The sequence below is a fragment of the Schistocerca gregaria genome, chromosome 5 (genome assembly GCF_023897955.1).
Source record: "Schistocerca gregaria isolate iqSchGreg1 chromosome 5, iqSchGreg1.2, whole genome shotgun sequence".
Lineage (NCBI taxonomy): Eukaryota > Metazoa > Arthropoda > Insecta > Orthoptera > Acrididae > Schistocerca > Schistocerca gregaria.
Window position 1 is genome coordinate 8,024,781 of NC_064924.1, and position 21,911 is coordinate 8,046,691.

Consider the following 21,911-nt stretch of genomic DNA (forward strand, 5'->3'; position numbering starts at 1 on the left):
GGCATACGTCAGTCTGCTTCGTATCTAGTTTAGAGCTCATTTAGCATGATGATTCATCATTACTATAATGTGGCTTTAGCGTGATTTTTTGCTGCCTCCTAAAAGAGCATAGGGGCAACGACCTTGCCGCAGTGGATACACTGGTTCCCGTCAGATCACCGAAGTTACGCACTGCCGGGTGTGGCCGACACTTGGATGGATGACCATCTGGGCCGCCATGTGCTGTTGCCATTTTTCGGGGTGCACTCAGCTTCGTGATACCAACTGAGGAGCTACTCGATCGAATAGTAGCGGCTCCGGTCAAAGACGACCGGGAGAGCGGTGTGCTGACCACACACCCCTACTATCTGCATCCACATCTGAGGATGACACGGCGGTCGGATGGTCCCGATGGACCGCTTGTGGCCTGATGACTGAGTACTTTAAAAGAGCACAACTGTCTTACTCTTTGTCACTGTATTTTTTAGGTCTTTTACAATTTACAAGCCGCTGTAAAAGTGGTAGTTTGAGCATCAGTGCAACAGCTCAAATCATGCAAGATATGTCAAATACTTCTTACATGTCAGTGATCTGGTGGATGATTGTGTAACTCCTTATTGTGCATAAATACATGATGGGATGTGTCTGGAATCGTACGTTTGTGTGTGTGTGTGTACTGCGTGTGGAGCTGCTATTTATTTTTTTGCATGTATATTTGAACGTGCCCGTTTTTTTGTGTATGGATGTGTGACTCCATGATTATGTGTTTATGTAGATCAGTCTCATTGAATGAGTACACGTCTTCTACTACAAATATTACTACGAAAGCAGTACTCTAAAGGTGGAGAAATTGGGGAAAATACCGAAAAAATAAGGAGATAAGACATTTAAAAATATTGCCAACTTTCGGACTTGTTGCGGGGGACCTATCTGGTGGTGAAATATTGTAAGGGGACTGTCCAAAATGTTAGCATGTGTCAAGAAATCTGATTAGTCCAAATTGAACTTTCACTTATCATAAGTGGGTAATTCCAAACAAAGTTTGAATCTCACGCTGTTTTTATATGGAACAACAAACTTATTACACCACCTAGGGTGTTGACCGCCAGTTTGATTCAAAGTGTGGTCCTGGCGGAGGTTCGAGTTCTACCTCGGGCATAGGTGTGTGCGTTTTTCCTGAGGATAATTTAGGTTAAGTAGTGTGTAAGCTTACGGACTGATGACCTTAGCAGTTAAGTCCCATAAGATTTCACACACACTTTTTTGATCCAAAGTGGCGTGGAAGAGGGACGAGAGAGGAGAGAGACGACATTGGTGGCAGAGCCACGACCTGACCTGAAGAGCTGTTACCGACATAGTATCTGTTGCCATTGTGAGTTTGTAGTCTCAGCTATTACGCATAGTTGTTGGAACGACCAGGTACGAGCAGATACATTTTACTGTTCTGACAGTAAGCTTTATGACAGTAAGTAAGTCGTAGAATTTGGCAGTATCCGAAAAGATTATGATAGTCACATTTTGTCTGTCTAGGGCCAGCTGTAACATTTATTGAATAGGATATCGTGGTACAATAGTTGTTATTTTTTGATACAAAGTTAATAAACTGGTTGTGGAGTGTGTTGGGGTTGCTTCGCTGGAAGAGTACTGCCGTGTCGATAGTCAGAAAGAGATGTGGCAGCGATCATGTTGAGTAGTCACACGACAGGTCGTTAACTGCAGTGTTTATCGTTCCGCAGCTACTTAGGAATTAAAGCGCCTTCAACTGAGCTGCATCTTCCCTCTGCCAGCCGCGCGGGATAGCCGTGCCGTCCGGGGCGCCTTGCCATGGTTCGAGCTGCTTCCCCCCGTCGGAGGTTCGAGTCCTCCCTTGAGCATGGGTGTGTGTTGTCCTTAGCATAAGTTAGCTTAAGTTAACTTAAGTAATGTGTAAGCCTAGGACCGATGACCTTAGCAGTTTGGTCCCATAGGAACTTACCACAAATTTCCGACTGCCAAATTAACATCTTCAGCAAATTACTTTTTTGGTGGGTCCATATTTTAGCGAAATAAATTGTTCCTGACGAAGCTGAGGAGGTAAAAATTGTATAGCAATGTTAACTGTGGCTAATTTTGCTGCTTAATAACCTTAATGTTTGATTTGTGGGGCGCTCAACTGCGCAGTCATCGATGCCCCTGCAAATTCCCAATCCTTACACAGTCCAGTCTCCCACTTTCACGAATGACGATGAAATGATGAGGACAACACAGACACCCAAGACCGTGCGAAGAAAATCCCCACCCTACCAGGAATAGAACCTGGAACCGTGTGATCCAGAGGCAGCAATGCTAACCACTTTTTTTAAAATCTTATTTTGTTAGATTTTGATCGTTGCGTCTGCTCGGGGCGGACGTCGTAAGACATTCGTTTAAGTTCGTTGTTGATCGATTGACTCAGTTTTTTTATTACAGAGGGCAACTAACCTTCTGACCTCTGACCGAACACGCTGAGCTACCGTGCCGGCACGACTAGACCACGAGCTACAGACCTGAACGACCTGGAAAAGTGCTAGGTTCGTTACATGCCAGGGGCAATGACATCGTCTGTGACCTTGAATGCACGACGTCATCAAGATGGTTGTGTTCAGAATTTCCAAATACTGTTGCGCTGGATTTTCTTTTTCTTTTTCTTTTTTTTTACATGACAACATTTTACGCTATTTAGGTTAATCTTAAGTATATCTTAAGTAAATACTATGGCATTGGCAGTATTTGTCTTTTGTAGGCAACTTGAATGTGGGAATACTTGAGGTGAAGGCGCATTGTGCTTCGCACTAAGTACAGTACAGAGATCAAACAATGGTCATTCAGTTAGATCATCACAGCAGTATTGTCAATATCTTCATGTAGTTCTGATACAATATTGAAAATAACGCCAGTTTATGCAAACCTTCGATTAATCTCCCGTTTTTTTGGACACGGTAACACTGCAGTATTGTAAATATCATTATATGTTCTTGAACATATCACAGATTTCAGATCATTTCGATCGTTTCGAACATAGCTACTAATTCCGATATCTTGGATGTTTTCGAGTTTTTGACCTGGGTTATTTTGATGGAACTGTTTTCGAATTTCCCGCTAGCACAACTGTGTCCCATCCCCGCCATCTTGATGGCACCTTGCCATTCAAGGTGATGATGGCATTGTCCCTGGCATGTAACCACTACACTCTACCACTTGCACTTTACTAGGTTGTTCAACTGCAGAGTTCACCAGAAGCAACGTTGATATATTATTGTAACTGTCAAAAGCTCGAGTTCTTATTCAGATCTGCCACAACAAGGAAGCCAATAATGTTTTACGCAAGGTTATCGTCGAAATAAACTTCGTTTTCAGACTGCAACTTATATCGCCAGATATTATTTCGAGCTCTGGAAATTTTAGCACCTGCGACAGAATCCTAAACGTCAACGCTTCTTGTCTCGTCTTTTAATGTGTCAACTACATGCACTGATAAAAGCCTGCTTAATTACTACGAGTTATAAGAAGGGTAATATTTGTGACTTGTGGTATCATGTCTTGAAGAAACCTACCTTATGGGCGAATTCCATAGCTCGTATGACATTGATATCGGTGCGGAGCAGGTGTGCGATAGTCACGTTCTTCAAGTCAATGATGAGAACGTCTCCGAGCGAGTAGTCATCAAATAACATCATATCGAAGCATATGGAGGCGACTTTTGCGTAATCTATCCACAGGACCCACTGAGGGTCTGGGTCGATGTGTGAGTAGACGTGCACACGGTACAGCTCCTTGGTGAGGCGAGGCATCAACACCACCTTCCTGTCGGCACAGTACAGGGACAACAGAGAGTGGTTGTCCACAAAATCTCAGAATAATGCAGGTGTACTTAACTTAGAAACATAACTCAGAAAAACAACTTTGGTGTCTTTAGTCGTAGTTACACAGACACTTCACCTGAGTTCTCTGTGCGACCAACAGTCAACGACAGCTTCACAAATTTCTGAGGGACGCTCTTGTTAAATGTCGTATAAAACTACTATAAAAATCACAGTCAGTCCCAAATATTAGTGTTTAATATTCAAAACATGTGACTGCGGCTGAAAGTTTACTAAATAGTCTTAATTGACACTAAATTACTCTGGAGACTCTTCTCATTGCAGATGCTAACTCCAGCAGGGCTACTTGCTGCTTCATTTTTGTCATCGCGTCGAGCTGCTTTTTCATATCTTCTACGTGATCACTGTGATATAGAGCTGCTTCAATCCATGTTCCCCATCTCATGAGGATTGGCTCTAGGTGGAAACGAGTATCTTGCATAATATCCGTAAATAATTTCGCTCTTGATGGCTCCTTTATATAAATTTTTTTTCTCAGACGAAATTGAGGCATTTACTTCTGCAAAATTCTGCCGAGTTTCTTCTTACAACTGGCATGAAGTGCCTGGGATAAAATACCTACAAAGCTTTAGCAACGTTAATCATGTATGCTGCTTCCGCTGTAACTCTCACCAAGAGTTGTTCCTCATTTTCTTTAGCAGGCTACAAAACACGCCATGCATCACGAACAAGAATGGCAATGTGATGTGTAAAGCTTTCCCGGCGTACTGATTGTTCCATAAAAACACGGGAGAAATGCCGGATATCAGTAACGTCCTGCCGCGATATTTCGGCGCAGAGTCCTCTGGTCATCCTCAGGTGAGTGCCACTGTAGCAGTACTGGCGAGTACGCGCTCAGCTCCGCTATTTAAAGTCATACTGAGCTGACATTGCGCATCCGCTGCTTAGCCTGCGCGTTTATAACGGCTCCGTGCGCTGCGCCTCGCGCCCTCCACGGTGAAAGCTTGGCGTATCGATATCAGGTCGATTTTCGTCTTTATGCAGATAACTACTTCGACTACGAAGTTTCTCTATAACAGGATTCAAAGCAGAGTTTAGCTGATAACCGCTATCTCGATTGATGAGAGTCTCGTCATCAGACAATCTTATTTCCACAGATTCATTGATAATCGAGCTCCAAAACTTTGATGTACGGGCCAAAATTTTCGTGTCGTTGTAATTCATGGAATGGTCTGTGGAAATAAAATGTTCGGCGATTGCGGACTTGGTGGGTTGGAGAAGGCGAGTATGCCGTTGGTGTTCCACAATGGGTTCCTGCACAGTTGGTGTTGTTTGCCCTATATATGATTTGCCGCATTCACACGGAATTTTGTAAACACCTAATTTACTCCTTTCATCGTATTCAGTAAGTACAATCGTCCGACCACCAGAGTAGATACCAACGAGTGTGTCTGTTGTGAAACGGCAAAGTGGTACATCGTTTCACGTAGATGAGCTAAGTAACACGCATTTCGTAGGATGGCGCTCATCTTATGAATCTAAAAACGCCTCGTAGGATTAAACAGAAACGTTAGCCAAGCTAATCGTCACCTAGAGCATTCTCAATTTTCTTTTCCATTCTTCTGTATATTATTATTATAAGCAGCTTCGATGCATGAGCTGTTAAGCTGATTGTGCGATAATTCTCGCACTTGTCATCTCTTGCCGTCTTCGGAATTATGTGGATGATGCTTTTCCGAAAGTCAGATTGTATGTCGCCAGACTCATATATTCTACACAGCAACGTGAATAGTCGTTTTGTTGCCACTTCCCCTAATGATTTTAGAAATTCTGATGGAATGTTATCCATCCCTTCTGCCTTATTTGACCGTAAGTCCTCCAAAGCTCTTTTAAATTCCGATTCTAATACTGGATCTCCTATCTCTTCTAAATCGACTCCTGTTTCTTCTTCTATCACGTCAGACAAATCTTCACCCTCATAGAGGCTTTCAATGTATTCTTTCCACTTATTTGCTCTCTCCCCTTGCATTTAACAGTGGAATTCCTGTTGCACTCTTAATGTTACCGCCGTTGCTTTTAATGTCACCAAAGGTTGTTTTGACTTTCCTGTATGCTGAGTCTGTCCTTCCGACAATCATATATTTTTCGATGTCTTCACATTTTTCCTGCAGCCATTTCGTCTTAGCTTCCCTGCACTTCGTATTTATTTCATTTCTCAGCGACTTGTATTTCTGTATTCCTGATTTTCCCGGAATATGTTTGTACTTCCTCCTTTCATCAATCAACTGAAGTATTTTTTCTGTTACCCATGGTTTCTTCGCAGCTACCTTCTTTGTACCTATGTTTTCCTTCCCAACTTCTGTAATGGCCCTTTTTAGAGATGTCCATTCCTCTTCAAATGTACTGCCTACTGCGCTATTCCTTATTGCTTTATCTATAGAGTTAGAGAACTTCAAACGTATCTCGTCATTCCTTAGAACTTCCGCATCCCACTTCTTTGCGTATTGATTCTTCCTGACTAATGTCTTGAACTTCAGCCTAATCTTCATCACTACTATATTGTGATCTGAGTCTATATCTGCTCATGGGTACGCCTTGATGTATTTCAACCCTCTTGATAGCTCCGACGCTCTCTGTAAACGAATTGTAGATGGTTGTCATCGTATTTGGACCACCGCTTGGGATTTTTGAACGAGTACCGGCATAGAGGACGTAGCTTGTCACTTGAACGGTGGCCCTATGGAACACTTGTTGCAAGGTGTTTGTCTGTTAGCAGGTTACGCTCGATTTAAACGTTACTGAAATCACCAGAAAGGAGACACGAATGATGACATATTACAACGTTGAGTATGTGACGGCTACAGAGAGTCCAGCCTTTAAAAATAGGGCAGAGAATTATAGGATGGATTTCGTCGGTACTTACATGTGTTCCATGGTGCGCACCACATCTTGTCCCGTAGGGTCTCGGTTCATCATCTCTGGATACCTGGTCCTCAACGAGAAGTAGGCGTCGAGTCCTTTCTTAACCCTCTCTGTGCTGCACTTGCACTGAATGTACATCCTTTCGATTTGGGCATCGTCTGTAAGTAATGTCAAGGATGATTATTACACAGAGTTTTCCAGTCATTGAAGAAAATGTAACTTTATAGCTGCAACGTCAACGCAGATCTGTGTTTAAATGATTAGTCTTCTCTTGGTTTGATTATAAAACCAATGTTTCACGGCATTTGTAATTTTCAGTCGTTTACAGACAATGTTTTACCTGTATTCGTGTATATTTTGTTGCTATATTACTTTATTTCCGGGTTCGTACTCGATGTTGTAAGGCGGCTTAATTATCCGTGTAGCGCCACCCTACACACCTTATTCATATTTTTATGCTCCAATGGTACTCGGCAGATCTATTAAAATGATGAATGAGTAACACATTTCTTTTTGTAATTTTTATTGGTACTTGCAAAATACAAGTGTAATTCCACATGTTGCCTACGATCAAGCCAGGAATTGAATTAGCTATTCACTTAGGTGAGGTAGGTATTTTTCAGTTTATTCGGCACAGCACTGTACAAGGTGGACAAGCGTAATAAACAACAAATTGATTTATTTCTTTAAATTTTCGTTCGTGAGTACCAGGTGTAGAAGTATGAAATTGTCTTCTTTCCAAAGCGATTTGGTCTTGCAGTGGATGCCGATGGTTTGTCTGGATTCACTCATGATTTACGACGCTTAGGACTCTCAAAGTATGTACAGTTTTCATCTGTCACTATTCGATGGGTCAACAACTTTCTTTTGTATCTGGCGAGAGCTTTTCGCAGATGGTCTCTAGATTTCTTTGCTGATCAAACTTCGAAATAAATGTTTTTAGTTAGTTAAACTGAAATAACTGAGACAGTGAAACTTCTATGTTTTTACTTAAATTTCTTAGTGCAATTGAGCCTTCCATAACTGCAGAATGAAACTGCTTAATTCAACTGAACTGTCTAAAACTGCTGAGTGAAACTATTGTCTCACTGCTTGTCTTTATTGTTTCATTTCTCATCTACAGAATTTGCCCTGAGAAACAGCTCAAACGTCTCCTATTCATTAATTACACTCAATATTCAACGATAACGCGATCTGACTGCTTTAAAATTAACTCAAAAGAATGGCCCTGAATGAGGAGAAATCGTAACAATAACCCATACATTTCATAAGTCACTTACACCATAGAAAATCTTCATTACACAGACTACAGCAATGCAGCAAGCACCAATACAGCCAGCTGAATAAAAAGATTCTAACTACTGTAGGCTCTGAGTACTAACAGGCATGTGGCTAGCAAAGGAAAAATTTTGTTGCATAGCAATGTAATTAGCAGATTTTACCTTAATCATGTGACAACCAGTTGAAAAATGATATAATTCTCCGTGACATCCACTTCCAAAAATTACATAATCGTCAACAAAATTAAATCTCCATGACGAACACGTCCAGGCCATCCGCTCAAGCTAACACTTCAGACCTCTAACGTCCATCACTGCTAACTGTTAACTTCCAACTTCCATCACTGCTGGCTATTCGCTCCTAAGTGCGAGTCTCACCAGCCACACAGACTCTCTTACAGAGGGCGTACAGCGCTGTCAGAGTTATTAATGCAGCCTATCGCGCTGCCAACATATAAACATATGAACACGCTACTTACACTGTCTTTCATTCAGATCATGCGGAACCTATTTTACCACTTTCTGCACCTTTCCCAAAGTTTTCAACCGAAGAGAAACGCCTTTCTGCGTCACATTCATTTGTTCCTCGAGTTCCTGTTGAGTTTGAGTGTCGTTTTCATCCTATTGTCTTCGAACATTTTCGGTGGTTTCCTCCGCCCGTCATTTCTCGCGTCGAAATCATCTTTTGAATTTTTTGAACCACTCGAAACGCTGTGTTTTCCGAAGTGCATGTTCACCGAAAGGATCGACAAGATTTCTTTGCTATTCTGGAGCAGTTTTCTTCAAATAACAGAAAATGGTGTCCCCAAATCGTAGTTCGTAGGCACAAAACTCGACATGCTTCCGGGTTTGAAACAGATACCGATGTATGGAACTTGGGTTACTGTGTGTTGACATCTACAGCTACATCTACATTTATAATCCGCAAGCCACCCAGCGGTGTGTGGTGGAGGGCACTTTACCAGTCACGTAAGGTTCGCGGGAATAACGACTGCCGGAAAGTCTCTGTGCGCGCTCGAATCTCTCAAATTTTACATTCGTGATCTCCTCTGGAGGTATAAGTAGGGGGAAGCAATATATTCGATACCTCATTCAGAAACTCACCCTCTCGAAACCTGGACAGCAAACTCCACCGCGATGCAGAGCGCCTTTCTTGCAGAGTCTGCCACTTGAGTTTGATAAACATTTCTGTAACGCTATCACGGTTTCCAAACAACCCTGTGACGAAACGCGCCGCTCTTCTTTGGATCTTCTCTGTCTCCTCCGTCAACCCGACCTGATACGAATTCCACACTGATGAGCGATAGACAAGTATCGGTCGAACAAGTGTTTTGTAAGCCACCTCCTTTCTTGACGGACTACATTTTCTAAGGACTCTCCCAATGAATCTAAACCTGGTACCCGCCTTACCAACAATTAATTTTATGTGATCATTCGACTTCAAATCGTTCTGGACGCATACTCCCAGATACTTTACAGAAGTAACGGCTACTAGTGTTTGTTCCGCTATCATATAATCATACAATAAAGGATCCTTGTTTCTATGTATTCGCAATACATTACATTTGTCTATGTTAAGGGTCAGTTGCCACTCCCTGCACCAAGTGCCCATCCGCTGCAGATCTTCTTGCATTTCGCTGCAATTTTCTAATGCTGCAACTTCTCTGTATACTACAGCATCAGCCGCGAAAGCCGCATGGAAGTTCCGACACTATCTACTAGGTCATTTATATATATTGTGAAAAGCAGTGGTCCCATAACACTCCCCTGTGGCGCGCCAGAGGTTACTTTAACGCCTGTAGACGTCTCTCCATTGATAACAACATGCTGTGTTCTGTTTGCTAAAAACTCTTCAATCCAGCCACACTGCTCGTCTGATATTCCGTAGGCTCTTACTTTGTTTATCAGGCGACAGTGCGGAACTGTATCGCACTTCTTCCGGAAGTCAAGGAAAATAGCATCTACCTGGGAGCCTGTATCTAATATTTTCTGGGTCTCATGAACAAATAAAGCGAATTGGGTCTCACATGATCGCTGTTTCCGGAATCCATGTTGATTCCCACAGAGTAGATTCTGGGTGTCCAAAAACGACATGATACGCGAGCAAGAAACATGTTCTAAAATTCTACAACAGATCGACGTCAGAGATATAGGTCTATGGTTTTTCGCATCTGCTCGACGACCCTTCTTGAAGACTGGGGCTGCGTTTGCTCCTTTCCAATCGTTTGGAAACTTCCATTCCTCTAGAGACTTGCGGTACACGGCTGTTAAAAGGGGGGCAAGCTCTTTCGCGTACTCTGTGTAGAATCGAATGGGTATCCCGTCAGGTCCAGTGGACTTTCCTCTGTTGAGTGATTCCAGTTGCTTTTCTCTTCCTTGGACACTCATTTCGATGTCAGACATTTTTTCGTTTGTACGAGGATTTAGAGAAGGAACTGCAGTGCTGTCTTCCTCTGTGAAACAGCGGTTACAGGAAGCAGAAGGCGCTGCACACGTGATCTCACTGGCCCTACACTAACGGCTAGCACCATATTTAAGGAAATTCTATGCTTGGTAGCTCTTGAAGTTTTCTTAATCTGCAGCTCTGCTGGTTGACACCAGATATGAGCTGGGTGTCGGCCATTGCACTCTCTGTTTGCCTCGTGGAAGTGTGAACTTGAGTTGAAAAGGTAACGCCATGACCGAGTGTTGCTGACACTGTGAGTCAATGAACCGTACCCGGTGGAGCCAATCATAGGCACAGAATCTGTCACGTGGGGCCCGCGGGCGAGCTGAAGAGCGCGCGCCTTCTCAGCCAGATATCGGACTGTTCTAATCTGCCTTACGCTCCTCTCCAGCCATGAGGGCCCCACCTTGTACGAAAGATTTGAGACTTCATTTGTGTATCCATTAGCGATAGGCAATAAAACCTGCCATGTTTCAGTTTCAGTAGTAAACATTGACATTTCCAATTTCACACTCTGCAGCCATCTCCTAAACGTCGGATGCCCACTCGCTCTTTACATTCATACTGCCGTTCATACCTTTACACAAACAGCCTAGCAGACAGAGATGGCAAAGAGTCGCAAGCATTCGACCTTCGACACAGCCATAAACGTGTAGTGTTAAGTGGTATTCACGGCCGAAGCAACCTCCGTTGTCGCACTTTCCCCCACTCGGGGCTGGCCATATTAACACGGAGGAAGATAACGCGCCGGGCGGCTAGAAAGCGTTCGTGCAAAGGAACGATACCTACGCGGATGAACGTCGCCTTTACTTAAAGAAATAGCGGTTGGATATTTTTCGTGGGAACAGCAAGACGCAGCGTCTCAACAGCGGCTCTACAACTTGATTAGAAATCGGTTAGTTACTGCCCGCGTTCGCACCATCAAAATAAACAAGAAGTCTCACTACTCGTCGATATTTTGAAATTCCATTGAAGCGGTGGTGGAAATCTCGGGAAAACTTGGCTAGAGACTGGACGACGCTTGGAATCATTTCCGTATTCGGTGGAGGAATTGGAATTTTTTCAAAACTTTTTAGAGAATGGCTATCGAGAAGAGAGACTGAGCATGTTAGTGAAAGTGTTTACGTGAATGGCGACAGTTACAGTGCTGCACTGGCGGGGTATCACTAACGGAAAGGTCTGAGGAGAGCATCAAAGTCAGTAAATGGTTTTAATAAGGCGATTACGAAGTTCGAAAACGTGCGTGAGGTTGGTGTGGCACCTGGAAGAGGAAGGCGTCCTACCCCAGTGGAAGTTATCGACGAGGTTGTTGTTTCTGTAACTGACCATGCGGCATGTGCCCTGGGTGGTGTTAGTGTTTATGCAGAGTCACGGGAATTGTCCGTCCCATAGTCAACAGCTCAGAAAGTTTTGTGGTGTGTTTTGTACTGGTACCCATACAGTATCCAGAGGTGAAACGAAAGAAATCTCATGATAGGTTAGTTATATGTTCATTCCATGGACCATGTTGCAAATTAATTTGTACACACGGTTACATACTCAACATTTCTAAGCTTTTTTTTTTCTTTGCCAAGGAACAGGACAACATTCTGTGGAGTGATGAGCCACGGTTTACGCTGTATTGTACACAGAACTTCCGAATTTGTGCTACTTTCAAAACTCACAATAGTGCAATAAGAGCCGTTTCACTCGCCGAATGTGGCTGTGTCGTGGCGATCATAAACATCTTTGCTCTCCATTTGTCCTTTGAAGTGAATATATCCAGAGAGCCATGTTTTCCGTAACGTCTGTAAATTATCGAGACCTTCGTGTACAGCATATGAGTCCTACTTTGCAACAGCGCTACTGAGTGAAAAGCAAAGTTTTCATGCAAGATGGGCAACATGTGATGCCGCTCACCCAATGAAAGATCTGTCTAATGAAACCTTCCACAACGTGATACATCAAGAGATTTTCCACATGCGTGGCATGTAACACATCTTTGGTACTTCCCAATCCATGACATATGGATACAGTTCTGTATGTCTTTCGTGCATTCACAGCGCCGATTTGCAACTGATGGCCAAAATTGGACTATTTTTTTCCCGGGCAAATCAGTTCCACAGTAAGGCATTAGGACATCTACCACCCTTCGCTGCCCACAATGGAACTCTTTCAGTAGCTGCACCTTAATTACAACCACCTGCTATACTGTGGTGTCCGCACTTTGACTCAGAGAAACTTTAGATTTTATTAGTTACATTATCTTGAGGTTATGGAGAACCTTTGACATAGTGGATCGACACTGAAACTCATATAAGAAATCAGTGCTAATGCTGGAAGCCATCGCGGAAATCAGCTGCCCTGTTTAGAGGATCTCAGCCTGCAGGTGGAGTGAATGAGCCTTTTGCAGACAGGTGACATAACAAGAAGTTTGTGCATCAAATCACCGCCAGACACCACACTTGCTAGGTGGTAGCCTTTAAATCGGCCGCGGTCCGGTAGTATACGTCGGACCCGCGTGTCGCCACTATCAGTGATTGCAGACCGAGCGCCGCCACACGGCAGGTCTAGTTTAGAGAGACTTCCTAGTGCTCGCCTCAGTTGTACAGCCGACTTTGCTAGCGATGGTTCACTGACTTCTACGCTCTCATTTGCCAAGACGATAGTTAGCATAGCCTTCAGCTACGTTATTTGCTACGACCTAGCAACGCGCCATTATCATTTACTATTGATATTGTGAATCATGTACTGTCAAGACCGACGTTCACCATTAATGGATTAAAGTTAAGTATTCCACCAGCTACGTCCGTTTTTCTAAATGCTAATTTCCTAGTCCTGTTCCAGACCTCACGCCAGCCTGCATGACCTAAATCGCGTGCCTTTCGGCCTCCTCTAGTAACACGGTGTTGGCTCTCCTGCCAACCACAACACACCCGTAATACATGACCGCGTCACAAGTACACTTCACGTGGTCAGAGATTGATCCATGTTACTGTGTACATAGATAAACAATTTTCGTTTGGGACATATTGTCTCAGAATTACTGAAAAATATTTCCATTTTCCTGTTCTGTCTAAGTTTTCGGAGAGGTTTTCTTTGGTTGTCTGGTACATCTACAGCTACATCCATACTCCGCAAGCCACCTGACGGTGTGTGGTGGAGGGTACCCTGAGTACCTCTATCGGTTCTCCCTTCTATTCCAGTCTCGTATTGTACGTGGCAAGAAGGATTGTCGGTATACTTCTGTGTGGGCTCTAATCTCTCTGATTTTATCCTCATGGTCTCTTCCTGAGATATACGTAGAAGGGAGCAATATACTGCTTGACTCTTCGGTGAAGGTATGTTCTTGAAACTTTAACAAAAGCCCTTACCGAGCTACTGAGTATGGACATGATGCTTACGTACGTATCACCTGTCACAGGAGTATCTAGACGTATCAGGGATCTCATATCACTCCAGATTCACACGCCCCACACCATTACACAGCCTCTACCAGCTTTATCAGTCCCCTGCTGACAACCAGTGTCCATGGTATGAGGTTGTTCCATACCCCTACATGTGCATCCAATCGACTCAGTTTGAAACGAGACTCGTCCGACCAGGCAACATGTTTCCAATCATCAACAGACCAATGTCAGTGTTGACTGGCACAGGCAAGGCGTAAAGCTTTGTGTCGTGCAGTCATCAAGCGTACACGAGAGAACCTTCGGTTCCGAAAACCCATATCGATGATGTTTCGTTGAATGTTTGGAACGCTAACACTTGTTGATGTCCCAGCACTGAAATTTGCAGCAACTTGCGGAAGTGTTGCACTTCTGTCACGTTTTTCTTGAATAACGATTCAGTTGTCGTAGGTCTCGTCCTTTAAGGATCTTTTTCCGGCCGCAGCGATGTTGGAGATATCCGGATTCCTGATGTTCGCGGTACACTCGTGAAATAGTCGACGGAGATGCTATGTCACACCGCTTGTGCAAACTCACTTAAATTGTGATAACCTGCCATTGTGGCAGCAGTAAACGATATAGCAACCGCGCCAGAAACTTGTCTTATATACCCTGTCTACATATCTCTGTATTTCAATATGCATGCCTATATCAGGTCAGTGTACATAAAAAAGTGTACATTGTAGCCATCTTAAAGGACGCATACAGGGTGATTCATCTGTCCCTACCGATGTTTTATGTTACCTGCAATGTTTTATCTGGCCTTAAAACATCGCGCACGAAGTTTTCATGCACTTTCGCTCGCTACGCACTTGCTATTAGTTCTACAGAAGAAGTGAACTGGAGGGAATTAGACGTAGTAAAATTTTGTACTGGGATATGCTCTCGTTAGAGGTCGTAGTTTTCGAGTTATTAAAGAAGTGAGCTTCAGATATACCCCCACTCCTACATTCAGCTCCCACCGGTCAGTATTTCTAGTGTGTTGTTCACGACATTCCCTTCTACCACTGTACAAAAATATGCGATTTCACCAGTATTTTCCCGACAATCGAGCATCTTTAGTCTCGACTGGCCTTATTACGCTAGAGGCTTAGTCGAACATTATAAAATTATAAACTTTACATCTGTTTAAATTTTATCCAACACTTTTGAGACATTTAACGGCACAAAATAAGCAATTTCATCGTTGTATTTGTCATGCCCACTGACTACGAAACTATAGTGCTTGTAAAGTTTGGATCGAATTGCTAACGTAATTAGTTTTAGCGTAACGTTTACAAGCACGTTTAAGTGTTAACAAAATAGCTGACTATGCTGGTAGCTCAATCAATAGAGACAAAAAAAAAGATCTAATGTCGGGAGTAGTTCGTGAATTCGCAAATTTTTGCACAGTGGTGCGAAGGAGTGTCATGAACAGCATTACAGAAATTCGGACTAGAGAGGGATGAGTGAGTGGGGGAAAGTGTGTTTGAAAGTCAAGTTTTTCTTGAATAACTTGAAAACCGTGGCCTCCAGCGAAAACGTGTCTCAATACGAAACTTAACTACATTAAATTTCCTATAGAAGGACTGTGATCGTTTTTTCATGTAGGGCTAATAACTTGCATGTAGCGAGTGAGAGAATACGATAATCTCGCGCGGGATTTTTGATGGCCAGATACAGAATTGCGGGTTGCATAAAACAGCATCGGTAGGGGCAGCTGCGTCATCCTGTGTAAGCAGATTCGCCGCACCAAGACTGGATTGATTACTTCACTACTGTAACACCATTATTTGGAAACAATATATTAGAAATTGAAGAACGCAGTAGTAGTCTGAGGAATCAACTCTAAATTCGAAATTAGTGTTGGTGAATTAGGAAGTGTAATGTAGAATAGTCAGAAATCTGATTGACCTATCTCCTCGGGCAGATGCGGTTGCGTCTTGAGCCAGGCTCTCAGAGACGCGATGGTCCTCTTGATGTCTTCTTCGTCTGTCCCCAGTTGCTGTCTGATGATTTCCATCTGCTCATGCGTCGGAGAGACGAAGCTGTAGCTGTCACTCATTGCCGGTATTCTGTAAGCAGAAACAAGAGCACCCTGCCAGAATGTGAGCACTCCAAAGGGTTCTCAGAGTTCTCGCAGTCTACACAGCATTTTACGGCTTGTGAGAAATACATTTGCCGCTCAGAAACATGTAACGCGCCAAAATTTGCGTTGTGCGTGTCACGAGAAAAGATTTCACTCAAACGTATTTAGCAATGAACTGTATGTGGATAAGGATACATACAGCGTGATTCCGTGATGTTGTTACAAACTTTTAGCGATGATGGAGAAGGGTTAAATGAATTAATTTCATATAAGGGGCCCTGATGCGGAAATACCGAGTCGAAAATTATAAGCAAAAATCGTTGTGTAACCTCTATAGTGGAATACATGCACCGGTACTTATGTTCCGAAGACTGATGCGTAGGTAACTTTCAGGCGTGGTAGTATGGACCAAAACAAGAAAGAAATATCTAGTAAACTAGAGCTCTAGAATGCCTACCTTAGGAGCTATGAAGACCTGTCCATTACGGTCACTGTCAAACATGTCTTCTACTGAACACGTCCCCATAGCTCTTAAGCTATGCATTTTAGAGCCAATGTTTATTGGACATTTTGGTTTGTTTAGTCCTTCTTACCGCCTGTGAAGGTTGCCGACACTACTGTCTTAGCAACAACGGTACCGGTACATGTAATCCATTGTGAGGGATATAAGAACTATTACCCGTTATAAATTTCGACGCAGTCGCTTCTGGACGAGTATTTCTTACTTCAGATTCACGCACCTACCCTTCCCCATCATTCCTAAAACTCTGTAGCATCAAGGAATTACTCTGTATGTGAATTAAGTATCTAGAGTGGGGGGGGGGGGCAAATAAAAGTGGCTCAGACATTTTGAAACAATTTGTGGTAGCATTAAAGGAGGAGGAAAAGACCGACTCAACAGACTGGAGCAACTGCCCATAGAGCTGACTGTACGTTGGAGCACATTTACACCATCCTCACGGCTGATGGAATCAATCTGGTAGAGGCACTTCCTGGCCATCAAGGTCATCTGATCTGGCAATGTGCGATTACTTTGTGTGGGAAGCCCTCAAGTCTAAGGTATATTGCAACAACTCTCACAATCTTCAAGAACTGCAGCAGAACATTTCGGATGAGATGGCAGCAATTCTAGTAGTCCAGCTTCGATCCGTCTTCGTCAACTTGTTGACCGAGGCAGAGAAGTGCCATGAGGTGAACGGTGGTCACTTTCAGCATCTGCTACTGTCAGGTTAGTAAATTTCTTTGTACCCTAAAACTGTTCTTCGGACCACTTTTATTTGATGCACGCTGAACATGGTTTTATTTTGATTTCTTGATGTAAAAGTTGGTGCAAAATATGATGTAGATGAAAGGAAAGGAGAAGATGTCGCAAGCTGTTGGTGCCAAGGGTGGGCAGATAAGCAGAAATTCCGTGGTGGCAATGAGGATACCACACTCATGTGCAAAACACAAGGACGAATGTGAGTCTCATCTGAGGTGCTGCTGCCACGTAACACAGCTCGATGAAACTTAACAGTACATAGAAATAACTGCTACAGTACAGTGCAGAAGAGAAAGTAACTGAAATAAATACCCAGTGAGACGAACAGAAATGACACCTTTCTTCATAGACAATAATTACACTGAATTCACCGCGATTTACTCCATTGGTCCACCTGCGTGGTTGACAACTGCCGGAAGGTACCTTCCCCCCCCCCCCCCCCCCAAAACGCATCACACTCACGCTCGGAGGAATTTAAGAAGAGGGAACTGCCAGGTCGGCCCATAAGACGAATATCATCTCCTTCCAAAAGCTCCTACTCTCGCTCACTTCGATGGTGCCGCGCATTGTCATCCACAAAAAGGAATTCAGGGTCGAATGCGCGCCTGGAAAGGCGACATGGGGACGGAGTACAGAGTCACAGTAACGTTGAACAGTAATGTACCGGATTCTAAGACTTGGTGGTCGGTACGCCCATGCGACTTAAAGTTTCATTTCTGTTCATCTCATTGCGTATTTCTTTTAGTTACACGAGCTACGTTATTTGGCAGTGACAGATCATTGAAAGCCACTTTCATCCGTAAGTTTAGCACACGAGTGTACTAGCTCAGAGCCGGCAGCTGGACACTTCCACTGTGGTTATCTAATACAGTTAAGTAAGTGACCTCCGCGGTAACTGACCTCCGCGTCCAATCCAACGATTTGGCAAATGTCGCTGCAACTCATTTCTAGCAATCAGCGAAAAATGTGCCTGATACTCATAGTGTTGATACCACATTCTGTTCCTTGTTCCTAAAGGTATTTCTTCCAATAACTGACCTCCGCGTCCAATCCAACGATTTGGCAAATGTCGCTGCAACTCATTTCTAGCAATCAGCGAAAAATGTGCCTGACACTCATAGTGTTGATACCACATTCTGTTCCTTGTTCCTAAAGGTATTTCTTCCAATAACTGACCTCCGCGTCCAATCCAACGATTTGGCAAATGTCGCTGCAACTCATTTCTAGCAATCAGCGAAAAATGTGCCTGACACTCATAGTGTTGATACCACATTCTGTTCCTTGTTCCTAAAGGTATTTCTTCCAATAACTGACCTCCGCGTCCAATCCAACGATTTGGCAAATGTCGCTGCAACTCATTTCTAGCAATCAGCGAAAAATGTGCCTGACACTCATAGTGTTGATACCACATTCTGTTCCTTGTTCCTAAAGGTATTTCTTCCAATAACTGACCTCATGTTTCTTGCAAGAATGTGGTCTACTTCCTAACATTAAGATTTCCTTCGATGAAATAGGGGCCTATAATTCTGTCCTCCACAATCCCACACCATACATTCACCGACCAAGGTTTTTGGTATGCAACTTGCCGCAGCCAACATGGATTTTCAGTTGCCCAATAACGCATGTTATGCAAATTAACATTTCCATGGTTTGTGAATGCACCCTCTTCAGTAAATCAAATCAAATTTCTAAATTTGTCATCCCTATGAATCTGAAGTTGAGCCCATTGGCAGAATTCAATGCGACGCATACAATCCGTACCAGTTAATTCTTGGTAGAGACTAATATGGTAAGGATGATATTTATGGCAGTGCAGAAAACGAACAACATTACTCTCGCTTATGCCAGATTCCCTTGCGCTTTGACGCAAGGATCTCGAACCACAGTGGCAAGAGCACCAATCTCCGTTTTCTCGTTAGTAACTTTCCTTTGCCGGATATGTTGCCGATGTGTTAAAGATCCAGTTGGTCTCAATTTATCATACACGTATTTAACTGTACGATATGTAGGGTGAGTGCGTTGATTATATCTTTCAGCCTATAAGTCTCTAGCTCTCACTGAATTTTGTTGGCATTCTCCGTAAATGAGAAACATATCGAATTGTTCTTCGAAGGAATTCACATTCGCTGGATTCGACAATACTAGTCTTACCGTTCCTATTAGCGTTGTATTGCGAAACTGTCGAATGGTGTTTACATGCCAATGGGACGTTAGATGGGTACGCCGTATTCGGCGAATATTTACTATTTGCACGATGTACAAGATAGAATTGTCAGAGCATGTGCTTCGATAAGTGCCGAAGCGGTAAAGAATACCATTCAATTCATGATAAGAAGATTGCAGCGCTGCATTGATACCAATGGTCATCACTCTGAACACGTTCTGTAAATGGTCGTTCATTCCACCTTTGTGACCTTCGTTGACCCTCAAAGACCTTACTGTTACACGCCATAACTACTGACAGCCTCGAGAGAGCCAGTCTTGACAAAACTCTACCATCTGGTGAGCAAAATGTATGAGACAGGCGCAATTCCCTCAGACTTCAAGAAGAATATAATAATTCCACTCCCAAAGAAAGCAGGTGTTGACAGATGTAAAAATGACCGAACTATCAGTTTAATATGTCACAGGTGCAAAATACTAACGCGAATTCTTTACAGAGGAATGGAAAAACTGGTAGAATCCGACCTCAGAGAAGATCAGCTTGGATTCCGTAAAAATGTTGAAACACGTGAAGCAATACTGACCCTAACCTATATTTATAGCTTTTGTAGACTTAGAGAAAGCTTTTGACAATGTTGACTGGAATACTCTCTTTCAAATTCTAAAGGTGGCAGGGGTAAAATACAGGCAGCGAAAGGCTCTTCACAATTTGTACAGAAATCAGATGGATGTTATAAGAGTCGAGGAACATGAAAGGGAAGCTGCGGTTGGGAAGGCAGTGAGACAGCGTTGTAGCCTCTCCCCAATGCTACTCAATCTGTGTATTGAGCAACCAGTAAAGGAAACAAAAGAAAAGTTCGGAGTAGGTTTTAAAATCCATGGAGAAGAAATAAAAACTTTGAGCTTCGCCGATGACATTGTAATTCTGTCAGAGACAGCAAAGGACTTGGAAAAGCAGTTGAACGGAATGGACAGTGTCTTGAAAGGAGGGTATAAGATGAACATCAATAAAAGCAAAACGAGGATAATTGTGTGTAGTCGATTTATGTCGGGTGATGCTGAGGGAATTAGAATAGGAAATGAGACAAAGTAGTAAAAGAGTTTTGCTATTTGGGGAGCAAAATAACTGATGGTGGTCGAAGTAGAGAGGATATAAAATGTAGACTGGCAATGACAAGGAAAGCGTTTCTGAAGAAGAGAAATTTGTTAACATCGAGTATTGATTTAAGTGTGAGGGAGTCGTTTCTGAAAGTATTTGTATGGAGTAGCCATGTATGGAAGTGAAACATTGACGGTAAATAGTTTTGACAAGAAGAGAACAGAAGCTTTCGAAATGTGGTGCTACAGAAGAATGCTGAAGATTAGATGTGTTGATCACATAACTAATGATGAGGTTTTTAATAGAATTGGGGAGAAGAGGAGTTTGTGGCACAACTTGACTAGAAGAAGGGATCGGTTGGTAGGATATGTTCTGCGGCATCAAGGGATCACCAATTTAGTACTGGAGGGCAGCGTGGAGGGTAAAAATCGTAGAGGGAGACCAAGAGATGAATACACTAAGCAGATTCAGAAGGATGTAGGCTGCAGTAGGTACTGGGAGATGAAGAAGCTTGTACAGGATAGAGTGGCATAGAGAGCTGCATCAAACCAGTCTCAGGACTGAAGACCACAACAACAACAACAGCCGCTATCAGAAAATAAGTAACAAACTATAGCATCCCATGTTAAAAACAAACTTGACCATCATGTCTCTGACGTATCTCCACCTAGCAACTAAAAACCAACGTCTTATTATAACCCCCATTGTCCCATGAAACACTTGTCCCACAAACTTTACAGCTTCTATCATAGTTTAGGGAGTTATTCTAGGTGGCAATCGTTAGACTCACCCTGTGCATGTAACACAATGTGTTAGTGATACAAGTAAAGAAAGTTTACCTGACAGTGTTCCTCGTATGAGCGTCGTAGCGTTCTGATCGCTGTCAGAAGGCGGTATGAGCGTCGAGGAGTGGTCGTGGACTCACACTAAACACTGTGTAAACTACGGGAGAAAGGACAAGGTCCCGCTACAATATTTGCACAGCTGCGTGTTGCTGGACAGGTTTCGTTCATCAGTTTTTGTTTTCTGTTCTTCCCGCAGCGCTGTAAGCGACTTTGTCATAAAATTCGTCATTCTCAGATGAGCCGTAGCTGAGGGCGATACGAGGAATGTACAGTTAAGTTCTATTTGAATCTATTTGTTCTTACACAAATCTCAAAAAGACTGTGGTAATACTCTACACCCCCAATAAAGTGATTAACGTCAAAGTAATCATTACTACGAGAGACATTGCGAAAGCTATGCCAGGCAGCAGTAGCCGACTGAGACAGACGCAGCAACTGGGAACTAACCGCTTTTGTGACTTTTACGAGTTCCTAATCAGGAGCGAATTCAATTATATTATCTGCGTGTTTTAATAGTTTAGTTTGTTGACTTTCTGCGTGTAGATTTAACATCTAATAGCTACAGTTCTCGCGTTTCCGTTTGC

General features: G+C 43.1%; 1 protein-coding gene across 1 annotated transcript in view; it reads right to left on the reverse strand.

Moving 5' to 3' along the window:
* LOC126272027 (retinol-binding protein pinta-like) overlaps positions 1-21,379 on the reverse strand; it is an 87,488-nt gene extending 66,109 nt beyond the window's left edge. The window contains exons 1-4 of the mRNA XM_049974530.1: positions 21,322-21,379; positions 15,785-15,945; positions 6,742-6,898; positions 3,552-3,801 (exon numbers count right to left, since the gene is read on the reverse strand). Of these exons, the coding sequence (XP_049830487.1) occupies positions 3,552-3,801; positions 6,742-6,898; positions 15,785-15,935 (558 nt within the window). The 5' untranslated portion in view covers positions 15,936-15,945; positions 21,322-21,379. The remainder of the gene's footprint in view (positions 1-3,551; positions 3,802-6,741; positions 6,899-15,784; positions 15,946-21,321) is intronic.
* Between the last annotated feature and the right edge of the window lie 532 nt (positions 21,380-21,911).